The 21,850-nt window shown below is 45.0% G+C and overlaps 5 protein-coding genes across 12 annotated transcripts; 1 reads left to right on the top strand and 4 right to left on the bottom strand.

The window, feature by feature from the left end:
- Positions 1–2: 2 nt before the first annotated feature.
- Positions 3–1,671, bottom strand: LOC135332245 (lysosomal thioesterase PPT2-A-like). Its single transcript, XM_064527621.1, has 8 exons — positions 1,251–1,671; positions 937–1,185; positions 787–882; positions 678–732; positions 568–620; positions 361–517; positions 245–299; positions 3–182 (listed from the first exon to the last, which is right to left on the bottom strand). Exons 1-8 carry the CDS (start codon positions 1,369–1,371, stop codon positions 39–41), a joined length of 930 nt encoding a protein of 309 aa, XP_064383691.1. The 5' UTR covers positions 1,372–1,671; the 3' UTR covers positions 3–38.
- Positions 1,672–2,531: 860 nt separating this feature from the next.
- LOC135332234 (BLOC-3 complex member HPS1-like) lies at positions 2,532–10,178 on the top strand. 6 transcript variants are annotated; one of them, XM_064527605.1, is made up of 24 exons: positions 2,536–2,764; positions 2,822–2,893; positions 2,955–3,029; positions 3,246–3,364; positions 3,469–3,666; positions 3,740–3,808; positions 3,861–3,937; positions 4,000–4,104; positions 4,163–4,194; positions 4,272–4,331; positions 4,427–4,546; positions 4,605–4,736; positions 4,857–4,928; positions 5,016–5,182; positions 5,232–5,286; positions 5,428–5,564; positions 5,628–5,700; positions 5,755–5,873; positions 5,963–6,059; positions 6,662–6,730; positions 6,835–6,960; positions 8,325–8,407; positions 8,700–9,418; positions 9,563–10,178. In XM_064527605.1, exons 1-23 carry the CDS (start codon positions 2,645–2,647, stop codon positions 8,857–8,859), a joined length of 2,337 nt encoding a protein of 778 aa, XP_064383675.1. In that variant the 5' UTR covers positions 2,536–2,644; the 3' UTR covers positions 8,860–9,418; positions 9,563–10,178. The 6 variants fall into 6 exon arrangements, with proteins under 6 accessions (XP_064383676.1, XP_064383677.1, XP_064383678.1 ...); XM_064527603.1 differs by having other exon boundaries at positions 3,997–4,104; XM_064527604.1 differs by having other exon boundaries at positions 3,997–4,104; positions 8,700–9,428.
- A 196-nt stretch (positions 10,179–10,374) lies between these two features.
- On the bottom strand, positions 10,375–16,968 carry LOC135332231 (eukaryotic translation initiation factor 3 subunit A-like). 2 transcript variants are annotated; one of them, XM_064527597.1, is made up of 18 exons: positions 16,829–16,968; positions 16,365–16,698; positions 15,986–16,208; positions 15,426–15,775; positions 14,854–15,025; positions 14,499–14,690; positions 14,197–14,313; positions 13,989–14,081; positions 13,318–13,548; positions 12,876–13,085; positions 12,572–12,676; positions 12,402–12,515; positions 12,135–12,257; positions 11,941–12,073; positions 11,419–11,752; positions 10,909–11,309; positions 10,679–10,765; positions 10,375–10,639 (listed from the first exon to the last, which is right to left on the bottom strand). In XM_064527597.1, exons 1-18 carry the CDS (start codon positions 16,875–16,877, stop codon positions 10,470–10,472), a joined length of 3,438 nt encoding a protein of 1,145 aa, XP_064383667.1. In that variant the 5' UTR covers positions 16,878–16,968; the 3' UTR covers positions 10,375–10,469. The 2 variants fall into 2 exon arrangements, with proteins under 2 accessions (XP_064383667.1, XP_064383666.1); XM_064527596.1 differs by having other exon boundaries at positions 10,375–10,765.
- LOC135332251 (ras-related protein Rab-28-like) lies at positions 16,964–20,009 on the bottom strand. Of its 2 annotated transcripts, XR_010393171.1 has the most exons (6): positions 19,765–20,009; positions 19,620–19,708; positions 19,371–19,500; positions 19,245–19,317; positions 18,763–18,878; positions 17,136–17,276 (listed from the first exon to the last, which is right to left on the bottom strand). XR_010393171.1 is itself a non-coding variant. In XM_064527627.1 (5 exons), the coding sequence occupies exons 1-5, from the start codon at positions 19,934–19,936 to the stop codon at positions 17,066–17,068; spliced, it is 675 nt and encodes a 224-aa protein (XP_064383697.1). In that variant the 5' UTR covers positions 19,937–20,009; the 3' UTR covers positions 16,964–17,065. The 2 variants fall into 2 exon arrangements, 1 of the variants encoding a protein (XP_064383697.1); XM_064527627.1 differs by lacking the exon at positions 18,763–18,878 and having other exon boundaries at positions 16,964–17,276.
- Positions 20,010–20,029: 20 nt separating this feature from the next.
- On the bottom strand, positions 20,030–21,846 carry LOC135332237 (biorientation of chromosomes in cell division protein 1-like 1). Its single transcript, XM_064527611.1, has 3 exons — positions 21,674–21,846; positions 21,482–21,618; positions 20,030–21,351 (listed from the first exon to the last, which is right to left on the bottom strand). The coding sequence occupies exons 1-3, from the start codon at positions 21,794–21,796 to the stop codon at positions 20,097–20,099; spliced, it is 1,515 nt and encodes a 504-aa protein (XP_064383681.1). The 5' UTR covers positions 21,797–21,846; the 3' UTR covers positions 20,030–20,096.
- Positions 21,847–21,850: the final 4 nt, after the last annotated feature.

Here is a 21,850-nt window from a genome sequence, read left to right as displayed (position 1 = left end):
TGTCTGTGTAATAATTATTGATCACAAAATGAATACAGTTATTTTAGGTAGGGGGCAATGCAACAGTCAAATACATCCTTGTTTCCATGCCACTGTGTGTGCTGCACCCCAGGGATGATGTGGCTGTGGATGGCCCCTCTTGAGTGGAGAGTTTGGAGACCAAACGTGTTCTTTTCAAAATACTGCAAAGGAAAACATTCCACTCACATTCGTAGAATTTTCATGCAATTAGCTAATTACACACCATTTGATTTTCCATGTCAATAATTATCTCGTTCTCATCATAGAATGCAAATTGGCTGCAGGAAAGAGGATCGATAGCTGTCATCGTGAATGAATGAAATGATTCCAGCAGCTCACCTTGACTGCCAGGGAGTGATGACACCATCGCCAGGGCCACCAATCAACACTAGCTGCTCAATGCGCTCAAAGTTGGTCTTGTGGGAGGAGTCACTTGGATGGTTGAGGGGGTAGAGGAAGGAACTGTACTCCTTGTAGAGCTCCCACTGATAGGGATCTGAGAGAAGACGGTATATTATATTATATAGACACTCAGATGAAACCTACCCCTCCAATAGTTGGCCACTGAAATATCCTGCCCCAATCTTGAGTATAACACTCTTGAGAGGAAATTGGATTGTGCATTATTCTGACCAACCACGCAAAACTACACTCACTCATAAAGACCGTCCGTGGCATGGTCTGGGAAGATGTTGTCCAGGTACACACTCTCTGCAGGGAGAAGGCTAATACACACACACACACACACACACTCTAGTACTGTACCTCCAAACTGTCCAGCCTGGGGACTTGAGAGAGACACAAAGGTGTGGACATTGTGTTCAGGGGTGGTCTCAAGAATACCTCGGCAAACTAGACCCCCTGCAGAGAAATACATTATTAGAGACAACGCTACAATGAAGGCTCTGGACTCACCTTGTGAGAAACAGATCAGGTTGACACCATCTTTTGCATTCTGCATTATAGGCAGCATTCTCCCCTTGATTTCGTTCACCTGTCTCCACATGGGCAGCAGACTGTACTCTGCATCATAGCCATCAATGTTGTACACCTCAGTGCCATTGAAGTCACTGTGTATGAGGGCTACCAGATCCTCCATGTAGCTAGAGGAGGAGAAGATGCCGTGAAAAATGATCACAGGACGGTACTTGCTGTCCTGGTTCACTGTGCGTGTGCGTGTGCGTGTGTGTGTTGTGAGGGAGATATTACTGATGCTTAAGGGCACTTACATTCCCCATTGAAGTCTTGTGGTGGAGGTTGATATGAGGAGATATAATAAGACATCACAGCCAAGAGCAGCACCAACCCACCCACCAAAAAACCCAGAGACTTTGTGAGAATATCAGCCATTGCCAGTTAAGTACATTGTCCGTTTTTGTAGAAATAAAAACACCTCACTGATATACGGTCACTAATAGAGCTGAAGAATGCAATTAGTGTTGATTACTACTTGGTTCTACATAAAGAAGAAAGAAAAAGGTCGCGATAATTAGCTAATTAGAGCTAAGGTTAATCGTGTCCTCCCTCCTCTGACCAGAGATAGAGTAATAGTAATTTCCTTACTTTATCTCTGCTCTGACTTGTAAGTAGAATTTGCAGTTTTCACATGTTGCTGCACAAGCTGCAAAGGCAGCCCTATATTCTAATAAAGAGAATAGAAAAGAAAGTTTAGAACAAGGGCTACCACGTGGTAGTTGTCTGAAAGTCTGAAATTCCCAAAATCATTGATTAAACCAGAGATAAAGTAAGGATTACTCTATCTCTGATTAAACGGAGGGGGGGGGGGGGTGTCTTTCAACAGCCATAACTTTAGTACAGTTGATCCAATGTCAAAATTTTTGAAAGCTTCCCTTCAAATGATGTGTTTCAATCCAAAATTTTTCATGGCCCTAATTTGTCATTTTTAGACCTCAAACCATTGTATGACTAAATTGGCAAATACTTTTATCTCTCAAATATCAACTTTGATAGTATCGGCCTGGGAACGAGGCTACTTTGATGGTATCGTTTGAAAGGTCTCTTTCTAAGCTTTCATAACATTTTTGATGGCCCATTCAGTCCTCTCGCGGGACCCTAAGACTTTTGCTGGCACATTCAGCCCACTTTAGTATGCCACTTTAGTAGCCTAAAACTTTAACTATTGCTAGTGAATTGAATCCACTCACGTGCACTGTGTGTGTGTGTGTGTGTGTGTGTGTGTGTGTGTGTGTGTGTGTGTGTGTGTGTGTGTGTGTGTGTGTGTGTGTGTGTGTGTGTGTGTGTGTGTGTGTGTGTGTGTGTGTGTGTGTGTGTGTGTGTGTGTGTGTGTGTGTGTGTGTGTGTGTGTGTGTGTGTGTGTGTGTGTGTGTGTGTGTGTGTGTGTGTGTGTGTGTGTGTGAGGTAAACAATTGATGCTTACATTCTCCTGTACTGTGTATATTAAAAACACTTGTGACCTCTCCTGAGCAGCCCCACCCCCAGGCCAGTTGGGGAATTCCCTAGTCTAGGGAATTCCCCTAACTGGCAGGGGGGTGGGGCCTAGTCATGTGCAGTTCAGTACATGTAAACAATGAAAATTGAATGCTGAAGGCCTCGACCTCTGAATAAGACACAAGACACGCTACTCACCACTGCAGCGCTCAATATGAAGGGCATACTCATCTTTGACGACAAGTCAGATTTGGCTTTCTTCTGTCTGGACAAAGAGATGAAGAGATATGTTATTGACAGGATCAGAACACTAGACATTGAGGCTGGCTCCAATGTAAGCAGTCCACACAGTTCGGTGGAGTACACTGATTATATCTCTTGCTTTGTTTAGGCTGACGATATCCCAACGAGGGATCTCAGGGATTGCCTGAGTGCGTTCTGTCTGCCTTTCTTCACTTCATTTGTGAGTACACCCACACACCACACCCACACACATCACACCCTCCACACACCACCTGCTGCAGGATGTGCTCCAATCGCTGAGGAAGCCCATCTTCAGCATTTCAGTAGGGGACGGATTCCTGTTAGTCTTTAGAAAGGTAACTCACATTCGCTTGAAGTTGATACATACCGTACTCTTCTTCTAAAAGAGGCCCCTTTCTAGTAAGGCGCCACCTGGAGATTTCTCCCGTAAGGCACCATATAAATTTCTTGTTTTGCATACACTAGTCTCGAAAACGTAATTATTTTAAAAAGCGGCGCCTTATAGAAGAAGTACGATAACTGTAACCGCCCCCTCCCGCCCCCACACACAGTTTGACGAGCACGTGTACATAGCCCTGAGCAAGGAGGGGGACTCGGAGGAAGTACTGACAAAGAAGTTGCTCGTCTTCAACAGAATAGTCACTCTTCTCTACGGACCAGTGCACAATAAGTATGTATTTCAGTACCGTCACTCGTAGCTGATAGTACTATAATTATAACGGCTGTAGAGGATTGTGGATTAGTCTAATTATTGATTAACCCTCTCTCTCCCAGATTAAGCTCACCAGATGTCAACATGCGTAAGAGTGTGTGGGCGCGGCTCTCCTCTGTGTACAGGACATACGAAGCCCTCTACCTCACAGACCAGATCTTCCTGATAGAGGCGCTGGAGCATGTCCAGTTTGGTCAGCTGGTGACTGCCTCTAGTGTTGTACAGCGACTGGCAAGGGAAATCATGGACTCCAATTGCAAGTAAGTCTTACAGGGGGTGGGGTAGCTCCATGTATTGAGTACGCTATTAAGCCCCTCCCCGTTATCTTCACAGTGGTGGTCTGTCTGGTATAAGGCATGTGATGCTACTGGTCAACACAAAACTTCTAACTACGTATGGACGGTATATTGAGTATATCTGTATGTTGCCTGGGTAACGAGCTAATATAATACAGGTCACCCAGATTAGAAACATCGGACATCTTGATGCTCACCCTTCTGGTGTACCATCACTTCCATAACCATGACGACGGTGAGTGGGTGTGTCTATATACTGGCAGTACATAATTTCAATATAATTCCCATAATTAGAAGAGGAGGAGGAGGAGACGGAAGAAGAGAGTTCAGTGGACAGGGAGACACCAGAGGAGGATGAGACTAGCACACCACCTGAGGAGAATGAGACTAACACACCACCTGGTGAGTGGCAAGCTGTTCCCTCTCTTGTGAACACACACCATATATTTATTTCCCCTAGTTGCCGAGGGAGGAGAGGAGGTCACTGTGAGTGTAAGTTAATCTATTGTTTGAGTGTGAGCCAAATAGCGAACATTTCCCGCTACATGTACATGTGTGTATATCTGTAGTTTCAGACGCCTTGCTCCACTCCTGGTCTCACAGCACGCTCCAGTGACCCTGATTATGAGGTATGTATGGTTCTAATGACATCCTCACTCATGCACGCCTCCTCACTCATCACACACACCCACCCCCTCACTCATCACACATCCCACCCCCTCAGAGTATTGATGAGATGGAGGGAGCAGAACCAGCAGCTGTGGACAGTGTGGGCGGGCCTCTGGAGGCACCACCGTTGCCAAGACGACAACCACAAATGGCAGAATCACTCAAAAGGTCCAAAGTAAGATAATCACAAGAGTACAATATAATAATAACTGATACACTAATAACCACGGCAGGTGGTCGGGAGGTCCCTCAATAGCCCGGGGCCAAAAGGTGTGTCTCGGATAAAGAATGCTCTCTCCTCGCTACTCAAGAGAGGTGGTCAAGCTGACTACACCCTCCCCACTGGCACTCAACCAGAGAATGCGGTACAGAGACCAACTCTAGTAGCAATACTGTCATCACGTGTGTGTGTGTGTGTCCCTGTCATCACGTGTGTGTGTGTGTGTCCCTGTCATCACATGTGTGTGTGTGTGTGTCCCATGCAGTTCTTTGAGATGACAGTGTTCCTCCAGCCACAGAAGGATCAGCTGATTCCACACACCCTATACTGCTATCAGGTAAGTAGAGGCTTGTAGAGTAAGTACACTTGCAATGTAATGGAGGGCTTAGATTAATGTGCTTAATTCTGATCACTGTGTGTGTAGGTGTATCAGAACATAGTACTGCTGATGATAGGGGATCAGGGGGCAGGGCCTTGCGCTGGTAATATCTGTCAAATCTTGGTCCTCCTTGGCCACGTGTTTGGTAGTAACAGAGCCATGGCTGCTACCACGACCCTCACGACAGCTGATCTACTCGAGGACTCTGTCAAGTAACCATTTATAATGTAGTCTAATAGTCGTGCAAAATTCATTTCACAGGAGATTGAAGGAGCAGATATCGAAAGAAGCGTCCAGCATCACAGACAGAGAAGTGGTTAGTCAGTCCCCTACAGTAATGTCCTGTATTGTAATAGTGTAGTCATTTGCTTATACTCTTCTTGTACTTGTATACCTCTAGCTGCTTTGTAACCTCTTCCTTCCCTTTGTAACCTCTCCCTTCTCTCCCCTGCCACAGTTGGATAAGTTGACCAAGACAACTCGACAAGTCCTGAATGCATGGGCCAACCTCAAGAAGCATAATTTTCGAGGATACATGGAAAAGAAACCCAGTGACAGGAACAAGGGACCAGACGCACAGAGAAACTTCACACGGTGAGCACACAGTAAGGTGGTTGATTTGTTGTCCCAGTATGTACTGTACTTTGACCCCTGCAGGATGGATGCGTGTGCCACTGACCTCAGAGAGAAGCTGATGAAAGTGTTTGACATACTCTACCTAGTGCCCAAGGTATGGTGACTTGTGTACTGCATGAGGCCATACAACTACCACCCCCCTCTGCAGAAGAAGGAGTACAACGAGGTGCTGGTGATGTCCAAGCTAGTCAGACACTTTGCAAACTTCAACAAGGACTACAGTGACTTCTTGTCCCTCAAGGGGGAGGTCAACATACCCATGGTCAGATATCCTTGTCAGGGCAGCCTTGTAACATAACAGTGTGTACGTGTGCGTGTGCGTGTGCGTGTGCGTGTGTGTCCTTGACTCCTCCCACTTTCTCGATGCAATTCCCTGGCATGGTGCACTTTATCTATGTGGATCGTTCCTTTGATGACTCGACCACACCCTCCCTCACTATGGACGGCCACGCAGTGAGTGCGTGTCTATTATAGATCATAGATTTGACCTACAGCTACCTTGTGTACACATGTCTCATTTAACAATTGAAATTGAACTCAAGTTATGGTTATAGCCAAAGTTGGTCCGGTTTTTACACTTAGCAGCAGTAAGTAATGTGTGCACGATTGCGAGGATGATGCAATAATGCTCCAGGTTAAGTAATGCTCACATAGTGACTCAATGGAGAGCATCATTGCATCATTCACATGAATGCATTTGATGAATGTCATTGGCTGTAAGGTCACATGATCAGCATAATTATGCAAATCTTGTTTGTTTTTTTGGATTTTGACTAGCTGGGCGTGGCCCAGCCAACGGGTGGCCAGGGGACACGCTTATATAGGTTGTATTTATGACGCAAAATTGCTAGGTCACAGTATATAATTATATTCATGATGCTTACAGAGCAGTATTGCATAACACAAGTACTCCTACATAAGCATGTCGCCCTGGCTAGCCACTTGTTCTGCCGGGGGAGATGCCCCAACTATGTTTACTGCACTTGATCTGATAGATCGAGTTAGAGCTACTACAATGTTGATCCATTGACCCATGCTAACTGTTGTGTTGCCAGGGCAACCCGTATGTGGAGAAGGCTGCTAAGAAAACAGGAGAGAGTGGCAGCGTCTTCCTCAGAAGAAAGGTACGTGAGCGGGAAGTTGGTGGCATTAGAGATGCATTACACTGCCCACAGTTCGTGGTGGTTTTATTAATATCCATCTTGTTAATCATTATGCTTTCTTGCAGATATGGGGGATGGTGCAGCGCGTCCAGCGTTTCCTTGGTCACAGCTACACCATTCAGACGTGGCTTGATGAAGACTTCCTGTACGTCTACTTCCTCTGGATCAACATCCCCAACAACCCCCTCGGAGTAAGCCCACCCCCCTCTGTGTTACTTGTGCCCCCTCGGAGTAAGCCCCCCTTCTCTAGTGGTAGCAGTAGCAATGTGTTGATATTCGAGAGATAAATCTAATTAAGCCGTACCATGGATTATAGCCCATGGTCCGAGGCCGGAAAATGACAAATTAGGTTGAGACGAAATTTTGGATTGAAACACATCATTTGAAACAAATTTTTCTAAGCTTTCATAAAATCCTAACATTTTTGACATTGGATCAACTGTACTCAAGTTATGGCTGTTGAAAGACACCCCCCCCCCCCCCCCCCCCCCTCCGTTTAATCAATGATTTTGGGAATCTTTCAGCTGTCATAACTTGACTTCTGTGGATCGAAAATCAAAAATTTTAGGTTTTTCTGAAAGCTTAGAAAGAGACCTTTCAAATGGTACCATCAAAGTTGATATTCGAGAGATAAAAGTATTTTCTAATTAAGCCGTACCATGGATTATAGCCCATGGTCCGAGGCCGGAAAATGACAAATTAGGCCGCGACGAAATTTTGGATTGAAACACATCATTTGAAACGAATTTTTCTAAGCTTTCAGAAAATCCTAAAATTTTTGACATTGGATCAACTGTACTCAAGTTATGGCTGTTGAAAGACACCCCCCCCCCCCTCCGTTTAATCAATGATTTTGGGAATCTTTCAGCTGTCATAACTTGAGTTCTGTGGATCGAGAATGAAAGCTTAGAAAGAGACCTTTGAAATGGTACCATCAAAGTTGATATTCGAGAGATAAAAGTATTTTCTAATTAAGCCGTACCATGGATTATATAGCCCATGGTCCGAGGCCGGAAAATGACAAATTAGGCCGCGACTAAATTTTGGATTGAAACACATCATTTGAAACGAATTTTTCTAAGCTTTCAGAAAATCCTAACATTTTTGAAATTGGATCAACTGTACTCAAGTTATGGCTGTTGAAAGACACCCCCCCCCATCCGTGATTTTGGGAATCTTTCAGCTGTCATAACTTGACTTCTGTGGATTGAAAATCAAAAATTTTAGGTTTTTCTGAAAGCTTAGAAAGAGACCTTTCAAATGGTACCATCAAAGTTGATATTCGAGAGATAAAAGTATTTTCTAATTAAGCCGTACCATGGATTATAGCCCATGGTCCGAGGCCGGAAAATTATTACTACATGTGCAGAGATTTTGAGCTATATAAAGAGAATGCTTATAGTGGGCCTTCTGTGCATGTGATCTACTGTTACTGACAGTATTTGTCAGTAACAGTGGTTGCTTAAGCTGTCCCGTACGTGTATTATTTTACCTCTCGACCATTTCCACAGACTCTTTATAAGCCTTTGCCCATACTTAATGACCATTTCCACAGACTCCCATTCGGTTCTACTCACTGTCCAATGTCAAGGCAGGGGACTACAGTATCCCCGGGGTCATCGGGACGCCCTTTTATGCGTGAGTACACAACCTGCACTGTGCACTGCTAAAAGCAACAGCTAACTAGTTTAGTCTGCCATCCCTTGGAATTACAAATGCTGTCAAATGTTGCCTACACGCACACCCCCACACACACACTCACATACTCCCCCTACACGCACACCCCCACACACACACTCACATACTCCCCCTACACGCACACCCCCACACACACACTCACATACTCCCCCTACATGCACACCCCCACACACACACTCACATACCCCTCACACACACACCCACTCACTCACACACACATTCACATGCACAGGGATGTCCATAATCTGAAGGAGGGCTACATGTACGAATTGTACGCCATGTTTGAGAACAAAGTGTCCATCAAGGAAGCGTCAGATCATTGTAGAGGGTTGGCAGATCAGCTGTGGCCTAACTCTAGAGAATCAGTAGCCCCTTTTAGCCTCATTAACTGAATAATGCTTTTTTTAAATTATGATTGCAATAATATATACAATGTACAGGTTTTTAATGGGAACAAATATTCATGAATAGTAGCTATAGATTAATGTGGTTCTGTAATGTTGTTTTAAAAATAGATACGGTAGTTGGTATGCCACTTTATAACAGTATTAGCCTGAATAATGCAAAACAGGTTTTTTAGTTTCAGTGCATCTGCATGGTCATGTAGTGATATTCATCCACACTATTATTGCACTTACATGGCACATGATATCAAGTTTTGAATACATATGTAGGAAAATATCTTAAAATAGATGTGAATAATATAATAATGCTAACATGACATGAATCAAATATAAAATTCACACGTAATACAGTTTAAAATAGACTTACACGGCCACCCAGAATAAGATAAGATCCCCAGGTTATTAACCCAAACTAACCCAATAGTATATATATAAGCTATATAGCTTCTCCAGTAGTTCTAAAAATGTATAGAAGTATACTCAAGAATGCTCCTTTTACATTACAAGCATCTGCTCTGCCTGTATATCATCACCATCACAACTGGTGGTAAGTACATGTGAGTGAGTAGATATTAGTATTGTACATGTAGGCAAATGAGTGAGGGCATGCGCAGACTGTGTTTATGTACTACTATATGTATACTCGCATGCACATAATAATTATACAACTTTTCATCGTTCACATGCATAGGAATCACAGCAGCCCAGAAACCACTGATCAATAAAGTCACCAATACCTCATACAGCTGCCGTGCTAACGAAACGTCAATTGTCAACTGGACAGTAAATGACACACCATTGAACCTGACCAACTCCCCTATTTCAGTGGTGTCGTATCAATCAAGTGATTCAAACACACACCATTTTGAGTCAGTGTTGACCATACCAGACAACTACACCGATGACAACATCACTCTACAATGCTGCAACACCAACTCAGACTGCTCATCACCAGTGATACACACACCCATCATCAACTGTGCCAACTCGACAGAGCCACCTCCAATGAACAATACTACTGAAGCTAACCTCCCAGCACAGCCAGTAGTTCTTGTCATTGCAATTGGAGGAACAATAACTGCTCTAGTAATAATAGCTATTATAATATTATTAGTAATAGCGTTACAAACACGGAAACAAGGACAGTCCCAGATAACAGAAAATGACACAAATTCTCAATGTTAGACTAGTTGTTTGTCAGTCAATTTTTACCCCAACTATATATAATTATATCAAGTGTTTTACATGTGCAGACAGATCACGATTATTCGTTTGTAAAACAGTCATAACACAATTACATCTCATGATTAATTCAAGGTGATAATTAGAGTCACTAGATGGTAAGAATTATGATTCTACTTATAGAGGCATGACTGTGCAAAACACGCAGACGCAGAGCTTTCCCTGAGATTTACCCTTTTTGTGTCTTGTATATATATATGAAGAGGCACCACTTTTATTGAGAATCTGGTGAGTACTTCGTTAGCTATTATAATAATTAACTTAATCTGAATAATTTCTATGCACATGAACACACAAATCGTACCTAATAATTAAAAGTTTAAAGTTTTGAGTCACTATTAAAGATCAGTTCTTTATTATCGTTTCCTAGAGACAGTTTCGAAGCCGTCATCGTCCTTTCTTTGTGAGGGGGAGTGGTCTGCCCTGTCCCTAGGGGAAGCATCACGCCTCCTCTCAGGGGCACGAGGGGAATGGTCTCCAGCGTCCCTCCAGCCACGCCCACTGTCACGTCCCCCATATCCACCACCTCGATCGCCACGATATCCTCGATCACCATATCCACCACCTCGATCACCATATCCACCACCTCGATCACCACCATATCCACTACTGCCATATCGACTACTGCCACCACGCCTCCAACCATCACCACCTACACGGATGAGTATAGCACGATGATTGTGTGCACAGTCAACCACAGTTGCACAACACTTTAAAATAACAAAGAGGCTTGATTCTATGGGATGCATATTTTATTCATAAACACACAGGACCTATTCTGGTGTATGCTCTTACCTGCATCGTCTGCCCTCAGGCTCCTGCGATCATCTCCTCTCCTATCATCATCACGAGCCCAGCGTGATCCCTCATCCCTGCGAGGAGGTCCATCATCACGACCCCAACGTGACCCCTCATCCCTGCGAGGTGGTCCATCGTCCCTACGCCAGGGCTCTTCTCGAGGGGGTGCTTGCCTGTCATCATCCCTTGGCTTCCTCCACGACTCCTCATCTTGATCACCTCCGGGGGGTCTTCGATCATCGTAAACTCTTCGCTCTCCTCCAAAGTCTCTTCTTCCACGATCATCATCTCCGCCTCTTCGCCCACCCCTCGGGCTATCGTATGAATCACGTCCTCTTGGACCATCATAGTCATCACGGCCCCTCGGTGGTCCCCTCCTGTCTATGTCCCTATCTCCCCTGATATAGAAAATATAAATTCAGTGCATAAATATTAAAGAGTGTAATAATAAGGTAGGGCATGGGCGGGGCTACAGCACTACGGCACATGACAAAATGAATAGTGTACCTGTCTTCTCGCCTCCAGTTTCCTCCCCCTGTGTCGGCACTCCTCATGCTGGGGGGTTTGTACGCCCTCCGTGGCTCCTCCTCACGTCTTGGCGGGTACTTGCTGTCCTCTGGGTCAGGTGACTTGCGTCGCCAGCTGCTCTCTTCCCGAGGTGGCCCTCTGATATCACCACGACGGTCATCAGGTCCCCTCTCATCCTTCTCTTTCTTACGGTCTCGTTCCTCTATCTCCCGCTCTCGTTTCTCTTGCTTGAGTCGTTGTTCTTCTCTGGCTCTGTCCACATCTCTCTGTTTGCTCTCCAGTGCTTCTCTCTCCTGCTCAGCCTTGAGGCGTGCTACACAGGGGGTCATAACCATAAGTGGTGGGGGGTGTTGTACACACGCATACAAGTATGGTTCAGTATTATAATGTAGTAGCCATCAGTTGCGAAAAGTTCATTCAGCACACAACTTGACAGTTGTATGAACGGCGAACGAAAAAGTTCATCATTTGCCACTTGACTACATGCATGTGTACACTCACTGAGTCTCTCCTGCTCAGCAGTGGCAATGGCAGCAGCCTCGGCCCTCCTCCTCTCTTGACGTTCTGCCTTCCTCTTAGCCAGCCTTTCTTCTCTGGCCTTACTCAACACGGCCTCAAAGGACTCAAGCTTCACCTGCACAACACACACACAGTAGTGCATATCACTGCATACCCTAATCCTTATTGATGCCCACCTTGAGGGTGTCTATTCGTCGCTGTTCCATCTCCTTCCGGAACTTTCCCTCGTCCCCTCTCATACGACTCAGTCGAGAGTTGACCTCCTCCGCCTCTTTACGATCTGCTATGGCCTGGGCAATCTGTACGAGGGGTCAAAGGGCAGTGTGAACTCAGTTCAATATATTTTGCAAAGTCAGCTAAGGCAAGAGTAGTGGCCTACAGAGTGTACACAGGAATGTGGTAAAGGGGGCTACACATACACATCACCAAAGGTATATACTCACGTCTGCCTCCTGTTGCTCCTCATGGAATCGCTGGTCCTTCTCCCTCTGCTCCTCATACCAGCTGTTGATGAGAGGTACCTCCACAAGACGCTTGGCACGCTCCAGATAATCCACCTGAGGCAAGCAACATCATTAGACTGGTTGATTTGTACCTATTAGCCGCTGCTAACCTTCTTCTCCTGTGCTCTCAGGCGTCCATCTTTATCTTTCTTTTCTTTCTCCATTTGCTTGAGTTGTTTGGAGAGAATATCTTCAGCGTTCAGGTCGTCAAGGTCCTGTGTACCCGGGGTTGGCATGGTTACACACACATACGCATGATCACACAATTAACACAGCAATGTGTAGTAGCCATCAGTTGAAAAAAGCATCCAGTCAGCACACAACTTGACAGTTGTATGAACGGCGAACGAAAAAGTTCATCATTTGCCACGTATACAGTCACTAATCACAGTGGGTAGCCCCTGACCTAATTACCTCAGGCTTGATGTCAGCCAGGGCACGTGCTCCAACAGGTGTCTTCTTGAGTAGCTCAAGTCTGTCCTCTGCCTTGCGTCTCTTTAACTCCTTAAGCTCTGCATTCTTCCGTTGCTCCTCCCTCTCTTTAGCCTCCCTCTGAAGCCTCTCCTTCTCTGCCTGACGTTCTTGATGCTCACGACGAGTCCGCTCACTCCACTCCTCTTGTTGCTGTGGTTGTCATAATATTGCATCAGTACATAGGGCAACTCCTAGGGTTAACAATATAGTGTAGTAGCCATCAGTTGAGAAAAGTTCATTCAGCACACAACTTGACAGTTGTATGAACGGCGAACGAAAAAGTTCATCATTTGCCATAAACACACACAAGAATGGTATCCAAGCATTCAAGAACACCCACCCACACCTCCACTACTGACACCCACCCACCACCCACACACACCTTGGCTTTGTTGGTGTTCTCAATGAACTCTTTCCTGGACTCAACGAGGTTCTTCCTCTGGGACATCTGTCGGTGGTCGCCACGGAAATGACCTATGTACTCTTGAGTGGCCTTCTTAGCGTTGGCCATGAGCTCTGTTTCTATCTCTTGCTGTGCGATGATCCGCACTGCCTGTTGTAAGGCTTCTGACATCCGAGTCAGCTGACTACACAACACCTCAGAGGGCATAGCCTGAGGGGAGGGAGGACATTAGACGCTGTGCTGCTTTATATAATTACAAGCAGCTGCATCATGCAAATGTGTGTGGTGACATCAGTGCCTCGTTTATCATCAAGAGAACAATAAATTGCCTTAAGTTCGGCGAACGAATGTTTACATCATCTGCCACACACACACACACACACACACACACACACACACACACACACACACACACACACACACACACACACACACACACACACACACACACACACACACACACACACACACACACACACACACACACACACACACACACACACACACACACACACACACACACACACACACACACACACACACACACACACACACACACACACTGTAATACTTATCTTGCAGGTAAAAGGGGTTGATACCAAAAAGGGTATCTAGTTACTTGTTGTGTGGGGGTAACCCCTGCTCATCACCTGCACATGAGGGCCCTCAGGCGCCTCCACTTTGTGTGAGAAGCTTAGCTCACGTCCAAAGCTTAGACTCCTCCCCTTGTGGTCGATACGAACCTGATAGGAAGTGGGTGGAGTCAATCACAGGATATGAGAGGGGTTAACAGTGGCCTATACAACTAACTGGTGACAAGATACCATCATACAATGTAATTACAATATTTGAACGCACCGGTATATTGTTAGCGTTGGCTGTCTCCACGACAACCTTCTCCAGGTGGGTGATATTAGTGAAGGGTGCTAGTTGTGCCAGACGGTCAAACTCGATACTATCATACACTTGTGACACCTGGTAGGGGGCAGAGACGCGAGTACAGTAGCTAGGATACAGCAAAATGGCAGTTATTGATAGCTACAATATTTGTAGTGACATCAGTTAAGAAGTTGGTCATCACACACCAGAAGGCATAAGATTAACGAGAAAACCATCACTTGTCACCCGTATATGTAGTCACTTCTTACACTCCCGCCCACCTGTTTAATGAGCCGCACGAGTGTGATCTCCTGGAGGGCATCGACATATTGACACAGCTCGGTGTTCTCTCTCAGTCCCTCTAGTATGGGCACGACACGCTGACTCAGCAGTAGTGGGTCAAACTCCACCTCTAGATAGTTGTACAACTGTCGTATTTCAGGGGAGGCGTGCTCCACCACGCCATAGCCAATCTGTGTGTGGGCAGAGGGGTGTGTGTGTGTATGGGGGCGGGGTTAGGACAGACCAACTGCTGAAGTATTGAGCAACTAGTGATGATGAAAAACATCACACACTACAAAAAACTCCAAGCCTTGAAATACATGTAGAATTTTCTACTATTAGCTAGCCATGTACCAGTTCTCTGAGGAGTGATGCTCTGGTTGGGGGTGTGGTCATGCGTAGGAGGGCAGAGAGTCGCCGTGTCTTATCCAGAGTAACATCATCCACTGTGAGGAATCGATCCGTTTTACTGGGCACTGGCTCTATAGTGATACATAGAGTGGAAAGGAGAACCTGGGACGCTGTCCTGTGGCAGGGGGAGGCTATAATGTTGCATCAGTACATATAGTGATGAGCAACTCCTAGGGTTAACAATATAGTGTAGTAGCCATCAGTTGAGAAAAGTTCATTCAGCACACAACTTGACAGTTGTATGAACGGCGAACGAAAAAGTTCATCATTTGCCACAAAACACAAGTAACAGCTGGGCTATAAGAATGGTTACTAGCTGTCAGATGATATACACACGTGAACACACAAAGGGCCACGTGACCACCATTGTCTGGTGCAGTAAAGGAAGTTAGTCTAAGATTACTACATGGCTTCACCACAAAACCAGCAGATAAGGAACAGTCTGCACATATAGTGACCACACAGTTGTACCAACACGAGACACACAGAGCTGGTGAGTGATCATTAGAACTCACTGCTGAGCCTCCTCTGTACTGAAGGTCTTCTTCTGTTCCTTCCTCAACACAAACAGCTTATGGAGAGCAGCAGCATGGAAGAGTGCGTTCTGAGCCATCCAGTACACCTTGGCCTGCTTGGCGTAGAAGTTATCCAGCAGAGCAGGTTTGGGGGCTTTCCCTCCGATACCCAACAGGTGGTGGATCTCCTCAATAGCTCTAAACGCCTCCTGCCATAGGTCGATCTTAATTGAGCTCTCCAGTTGTTCAAAGCGCACGTCCACCAGACACTGCACAGTATCAGGTTGATCGAACTTGAGTGAGTAGGTTTGGTTCTGATACTTCTGTGCTTGCGTGAGGTGGTTGTGCAGCTGTAGGGAGAGATGGGGTAATGACATCATGGCAACTCTTTTGATAATTGGAGTCTCAACACATAATAATATAGTGTAGTAGCCATCAGTTGAGAAAAGTTCATTCAGCACACAACTTGACAGTTGTATGAACGGCGAACGAAAAAGTTCATCATTTGCTACCCACCCACTCCACTATTCTCACACACACACCCACTCCACTATTCTCACCGTGTCACATAGTTTCCTGAACTCTGTCCTTCGCTGGAAGTTGAGACAGAACTTGAATGCGTCCTTGGCAACTGAGGCGTACACAGTCTGTACAGTGTTGTTGTTCTTGAGCAGCTCGAGCATGTTACGATATGATTCCCACAGGAACTTGACCCAGGGAGTGAGGAGAACACGATCACTGCGCTCCTTGGCCCCCTCCCCACTCACAGTGCTTAGGAGGAGGCTGCAAAGAAAGAGAAGTATTAACACGGACAACATAGAGCAAATAATTTATATTTTTCTTAATAAAGTTGACACCAGTACAAACACAAGTAATGACCATAAAAAACATGTCTTTAATAGTCATACACAGCTACCGCCCACCCCAGGCCACACCCACCTCTCTGGGGTGACATCATTGTCCAGGTCCTCAACGTCTTGTAGTACAGCTTGCTCTGATTTGGCACGAGCAGCAGACGCTTTGTTCTCAGCATTTTCTAGAAACTCTTTAACGACCTTCTCAAAAGAGGCTGGGTTAGTCTCCTTGCAGATGTTGCGATACTGGTAGAGACCGTCCTTGGCATAGGAGCTGCGATGGAGGTCAATACAGAGCTGGGTGAAGAGACGCATGATGTCCTCGTGAGTGCTCGTCCACTTCCCACGATGCTTGCGACTACGCAGGACATCGTTAAGTACTGCCAAAGCAGACTCCTTCTCTCCCACCTTGATGAACTCTGTAGCGGAGAGGGGGGCACATTAAGTGTAAGGTAAATTATATCAAAATCACATCAAATTTACATCAAATTATGTACCAATACATTGACACTAGTAAATTTAACAATGTTGTTATATTAGATATCCTACCATTTGCCCTTTTCAGAGCATTCTCTGGCTTTTGGAAGTAAGTGGGCATTTCGTCTCCTTTCTCTCTTCAGTACACGAGGTCGCTGTCCTTACTGCGCATGCCCAGTGATGTTAGCACATGCGCAGTAAAATTGGGGGAGTGGCTCAGAAGTTGCCAGCAATAATTAAATTTTCTTCAGACACAAAAACAATTGCACAAAACAAAGAGTGAATGGGTTGCCATGTAAACATTCTACATCATTGAACAGTACAGAAAGAACTCTTAGTTTTCTCTACGGGTTGTCTTATCTTGGTCGTCCCTCCATTGTCATGTGACATTATCTTAGCAGTAACCACGGTGGCCACCCTGGACAGATCTGAGCTAGATAGTTTGATCTTGAGTACATGTGCAACCATCCTCATGAACATGTTGTTGATGAGGTCATCATTCTTGGCAGACACAAAGAAGCTGTACGGAGGGGGACGGTATAAAGTTAACACAATAACAACTGTAACAGTGGATTGTAGTGCACTTGCAACAAAATGCAAACAGCAAAACCACAATTTAGTTAGATATGAATAATCATTAATCAGGTGAAAGGGGAAATTATACTTAGCATAGTTATTTTGGTCACTTCTGATTCTACAAAATGAATAATTCTAGCACATATCTGAGAAGAAAAAAAAACAAAACCTAATCTACCAAAAAGGGAAAGTTGGGTCGTCGCCCGGTTTCTGTGAAACTTCGTTTCACAGAAACCGGGCGACGCCCCAACTTGATTATTTACTTGACAGGAGGGAGCATGATGCATTCAAAAGTTAGGGAAATTACTTATTGATTTGTAAAGAAATGAAGAAAAGTCCCCCAAGAGGGAATTGAACCCACGCCTTATCTATCATTTAGATCCCACTTGTGTGTGTTTAGCAGGGAATTATGAGCCATAATCTCATAGTTTCCCAGGGAATTATAAGCTTGAGGGTATAAAGTACAAGTATAATTTTTTTGAATGCACAGAAATGATAATAAAGCTGTAGCTAGCTGCATGATAATTAGCTATGGCTGTTCAGTTTTTTCACTACCAGTTTCTATAGCGTTTGCTGGGTTGATGGTAGGGTTCACCAGTATCTTTTCTTGTCTCTACGAGGAACACTAAGAGCCAATGATTATAACAGTTCTGGGTCCATTGTCACAAGCATGAAAGCATGTCTTCAACTTGTAGCATTTGTCAACTTCGTCCTCCTGACTTCTGTTTCTATCCTGCAGCCATGTTTCAAACAGTAGACTCCTGTGTCTTTTTGGGAACGATAGTGCACTGTAGCATTGCTGCAAGCTGTTCCTTGCTAGCTAGCTGTACATATCAGAACAGTTTACTGAGCTGGGGGTGGGGCTTGAGTGCAGAGAAAAGAGGAGGCTGGGCTCATTTGTTGCAGAGTGCTTCCTGCACAAGGTGGAGTCACTAGTTTTCCATTCGAATGTTGAAGCAAGGCCAATGAAAGGTTATTTAGCAGAGAAGCAGAAATCATCTAGCTTGTCAAAACAGGACATTTTCAAAAATAAATCTGTTGCTAAGGCTTGCTGCTTTTATAGATACACTTCTTGCCTGAGGCAGCCAATGAAAAGTGGGATCTAAATCAGTTAGCACATGTGCATTCGGTATCTATGGTTATAGTGTCCCTCATCCCTCGGGCAAAGCCCTCGTGATATGGGACACTATAACACATAGATACCTCATGCCCATGTACTATCTATAACATGATCTACGAAGCCACCACCCTAACCACTAAGCCACTCCCAGAGATCTTTGTAAGCCTGTACAGATACAGGTTTAGCGTTTAGGCTATTTTAGCTATTACATGGAATAATTGTGGTTTTGCTGTTAGGCAATTCTCTGTTGCAAGTGCACTGCAATCCACTGTATAAATTGTAGTGATATTTTACAGCGCAAAATAAATACCGTTCTAGCGAGTTATTTTCGTATGGTGTATTGTACAGCATCTACTGCAATAGGTTCTACGCCCACTATCCTGAGCTGTAGGCGGGAGACGGTCGGGCCACGCCCACTATCCTGAGCTGTACGAATGTTTAGTTATAATAGTTCATACGAAAATGTGCACCAACAAAAATTACCCACCAGTCTTTTACTACTACAAAAAGGCCAAACTGTGATATTAGAGTCCAGAGGAGGTACGACATCGCGTGTGATATTAGAGTCCAGAGGAGGTACGACATCGCGTGTCAAAGGAGATGTTTTATATTCCTTAGGTCAAAGTTCAATATAATGTAGTATGTGTGAGTGGATGACACGCGGATGTCGTACCTCCTCTGATTAGAGTCCAGGCACACAGGTCACATGCATAAACAGTTGTGTACAAAACAACTCCCCAAATTGTGTATGACAAAATTTAATGAATGCTTCAGTCGCATTGATATACCAACCTTGACATTTTGTGCTGCTTTGCAAAACTAGTGTGTCTCTCCTTCCTCACAGTACGCATGTGTTCCATGTCAGCTGAAGGAGTATCATTTAATAATACCAATAATTGTGTGAACTAGCTATCTCACATTTATTCCCCACTAGTGCAATATGTGGTAGAGACTCTGCTCCTGCAAACACCTTAGTGACCACAGCCAGCCAGTCTTCAAGGTTCTCAAAGCTGGAGTAGTTGGTGATGTCATACACCAACAGCACCAACTGTGCATGGCAGATCATTATTACAGCATAAACACACACCAATAATAGCACAGTCTCTCACAAGGGCCGGGGGGGGGGGGAGGGTACAGCACAGAGATACCAAGGCAACTACTACTCACATGAGCTCCATAGATGTAGTTGTCAAGCATCTTCCCACCAATAGCCTGCCCTCCAATGTCCCACACCTGTAGAGTCACGTTCACATCACCTGCACAAGTAATAGACTTCCACACACGGCCATAGGGCCAGTAGGCTTGTTAGTACCTGGCATCTTGAGTCTCTTCATAAAGAAGTCCAGTCCAATAGTTTGATGATAATCCTTGTCAAAATGATTCTGAGAGAACCTGGTGGTCAGTGATGTCTTGCCCGTGGTTCCATCACCCAGGACAACCACCTTCATTTGTCGATCATCACTAGCCTCCTCTTGGTCTGCCATTTCTAGTTCTCTCACCAGCTTGTAAAATGGAGGTCACACATTAGCAGCCCCACCCCCAAAATAATATTACTGGTAGCAACGATCTTTACCGAGCAGTTTCCAGTCCTCACAATATAAATACACACGACCACAATAATATTAAATATACAATGTGTTTCAACTACCTATGCTGAAAGAAATTGATTCTAGAGTTTGTCCTATTTCTCGATCGTATTCCTCTGAGCAAAATTTTCTTAACTTTGAGTGGTCTGGGTTTGGGTTTGAGCATCTCATATGCTATGTCCACCCTCTCATCTCCCGCTAATATGGCATTATCTTGTATCTCCATCTCCCCATTGTCACAGGGTCTGGTGGTGTCCAGCGTCCGAGTGAGAGGAGGTGGTTCATCCTCGCCCTGGGAACACTCGGTAGTCTCCTCCAACGTGCTCTGAGAGTCATCCTCTGTCACCGTGCATGCATCGTAATAGCGCTTGTTGGGCTTCACCGACCGATTATATCGTGTTACAATCATCGGAGGGGACTTCGACAATCGCATCTTTTTGGACTGTTTTGGCTTTTTTCTTGAGGTTTTATTACCATCATGACGAGATATTTTGCTAGATTTGTGCTGTTCTCGGGGACTTTCACCCTCACTTTGTTGATCTGTGTCTGATTCGTAGTCTTCTGAGCTGATCTCTGATTCTTCAGAGCTGGAGTGGATCCTTGCTCTTGTTCCTCCGGAGGCTCTGCGTCTCTTTCTGGTGGGTGTGGCCTCACCATCACTGTGCTCATTGTCAGAGCTGGCTTTAGAGTCAGTCTGAGATGCTAATCGAGTACTTCTACGCTTGGACAAAGGTTTGGGTCCGTCAATTGAACTGTTATTTTCTTTGCTTAATGAAGCATCGATAGTTTTCACTTCTTTGATAGACTCATCAACTTTGGGTTTTTTGGGTATTCTGTACACTTTCGGCTTCTCTTTTTCAGCAATTACTTTTTGTTCTTTGCTATCGCTCTTCAGTTTACTGTCATCCTTGACTGTCTTTAAACCAGATAATGGTTTGGCCTTTGCTTTCTGTGGGTCTATTGTTCCCTTCTTTATAGCCTTGGGCTTGTTCTCTTGCTTTCCGGCCACCCCCTGAGGCTTGACAGGTTTAGCAGGTGGTGGAGTGTTTAGTCCAGGGAGGTCTATTGGTAGAGAGAGGTCAACATAGTCTGACTTTGGTGTATTGGCAACCAAAGGAGCTGTAATGGGTAATATGATAGTTTCTTGAGCTTCTTGAGCTTCTTTAGCTGCTTGAGCCTCCACTAGTTGCTTGGCTCTGGCCTCACACAAGAACTCGACAGATTCTGAGATCTTGGGCAGTAGCTCTTTAGCCTTGGACTCAAGTACCTTCTCCACAATGTCTATCAGTGGTGTCCCCACCTGGATGTCTGGGCTGCAGCAGAGTAAAATGTGTTCTAAATAGTCATACCAGCCAGCATCTCATATACTAGCCATGACCTAGTAGCTCAGTAGAATGTACGTTGAGAACGACAAGGATTATTAAATATTACGCTATCCCGTACCTTACTATCACTCCTAGTGCGTGATCCCTCAGTTTCCCTCTGACTTCATTCTTGGTACTGCTATCTCTCCACTTGTAGCTCTGCAAGTACCTTCTGGAGACCACCTCAAGATGCTCGCTATACGACCTGAAAGATGGCTGCAAGAGAAACACAAGCTAAGACACTATCTCTCTTATCTGTGAGACCACCTACCTCTCCTTGAATGTACCCCAAGCAGGTCCTTCTGAACTGGTCAAATGTTCCATCACTTTTCAGCTTGTTCAGCACGGAGTCCACGCTGGGGAGAGAGGGTTCTGGCGCTTTTTTCTTGCTCATAGTGCCATGATATATATAATACAGAGGGGGTGGTGTCTTCAAGGTTAACGGTAC

Source organism: Halichondria panicea, chromosome 2 (assembly GCF_963675165.1).
Source record: "Halichondria panicea chromosome 2, odHalPani1.1, whole genome shotgun sequence".
Classification (NCBI taxonomy): Eukaryota; Metazoa; Porifera; class Demospongiae; order Suberitida; family Halichondriidae; genus Halichondria; species Halichondria panicea.
Note: the sequence above shows the minus strand (reverse complement) of the source record. Positions and strands in the feature narration are given on the sequence as shown.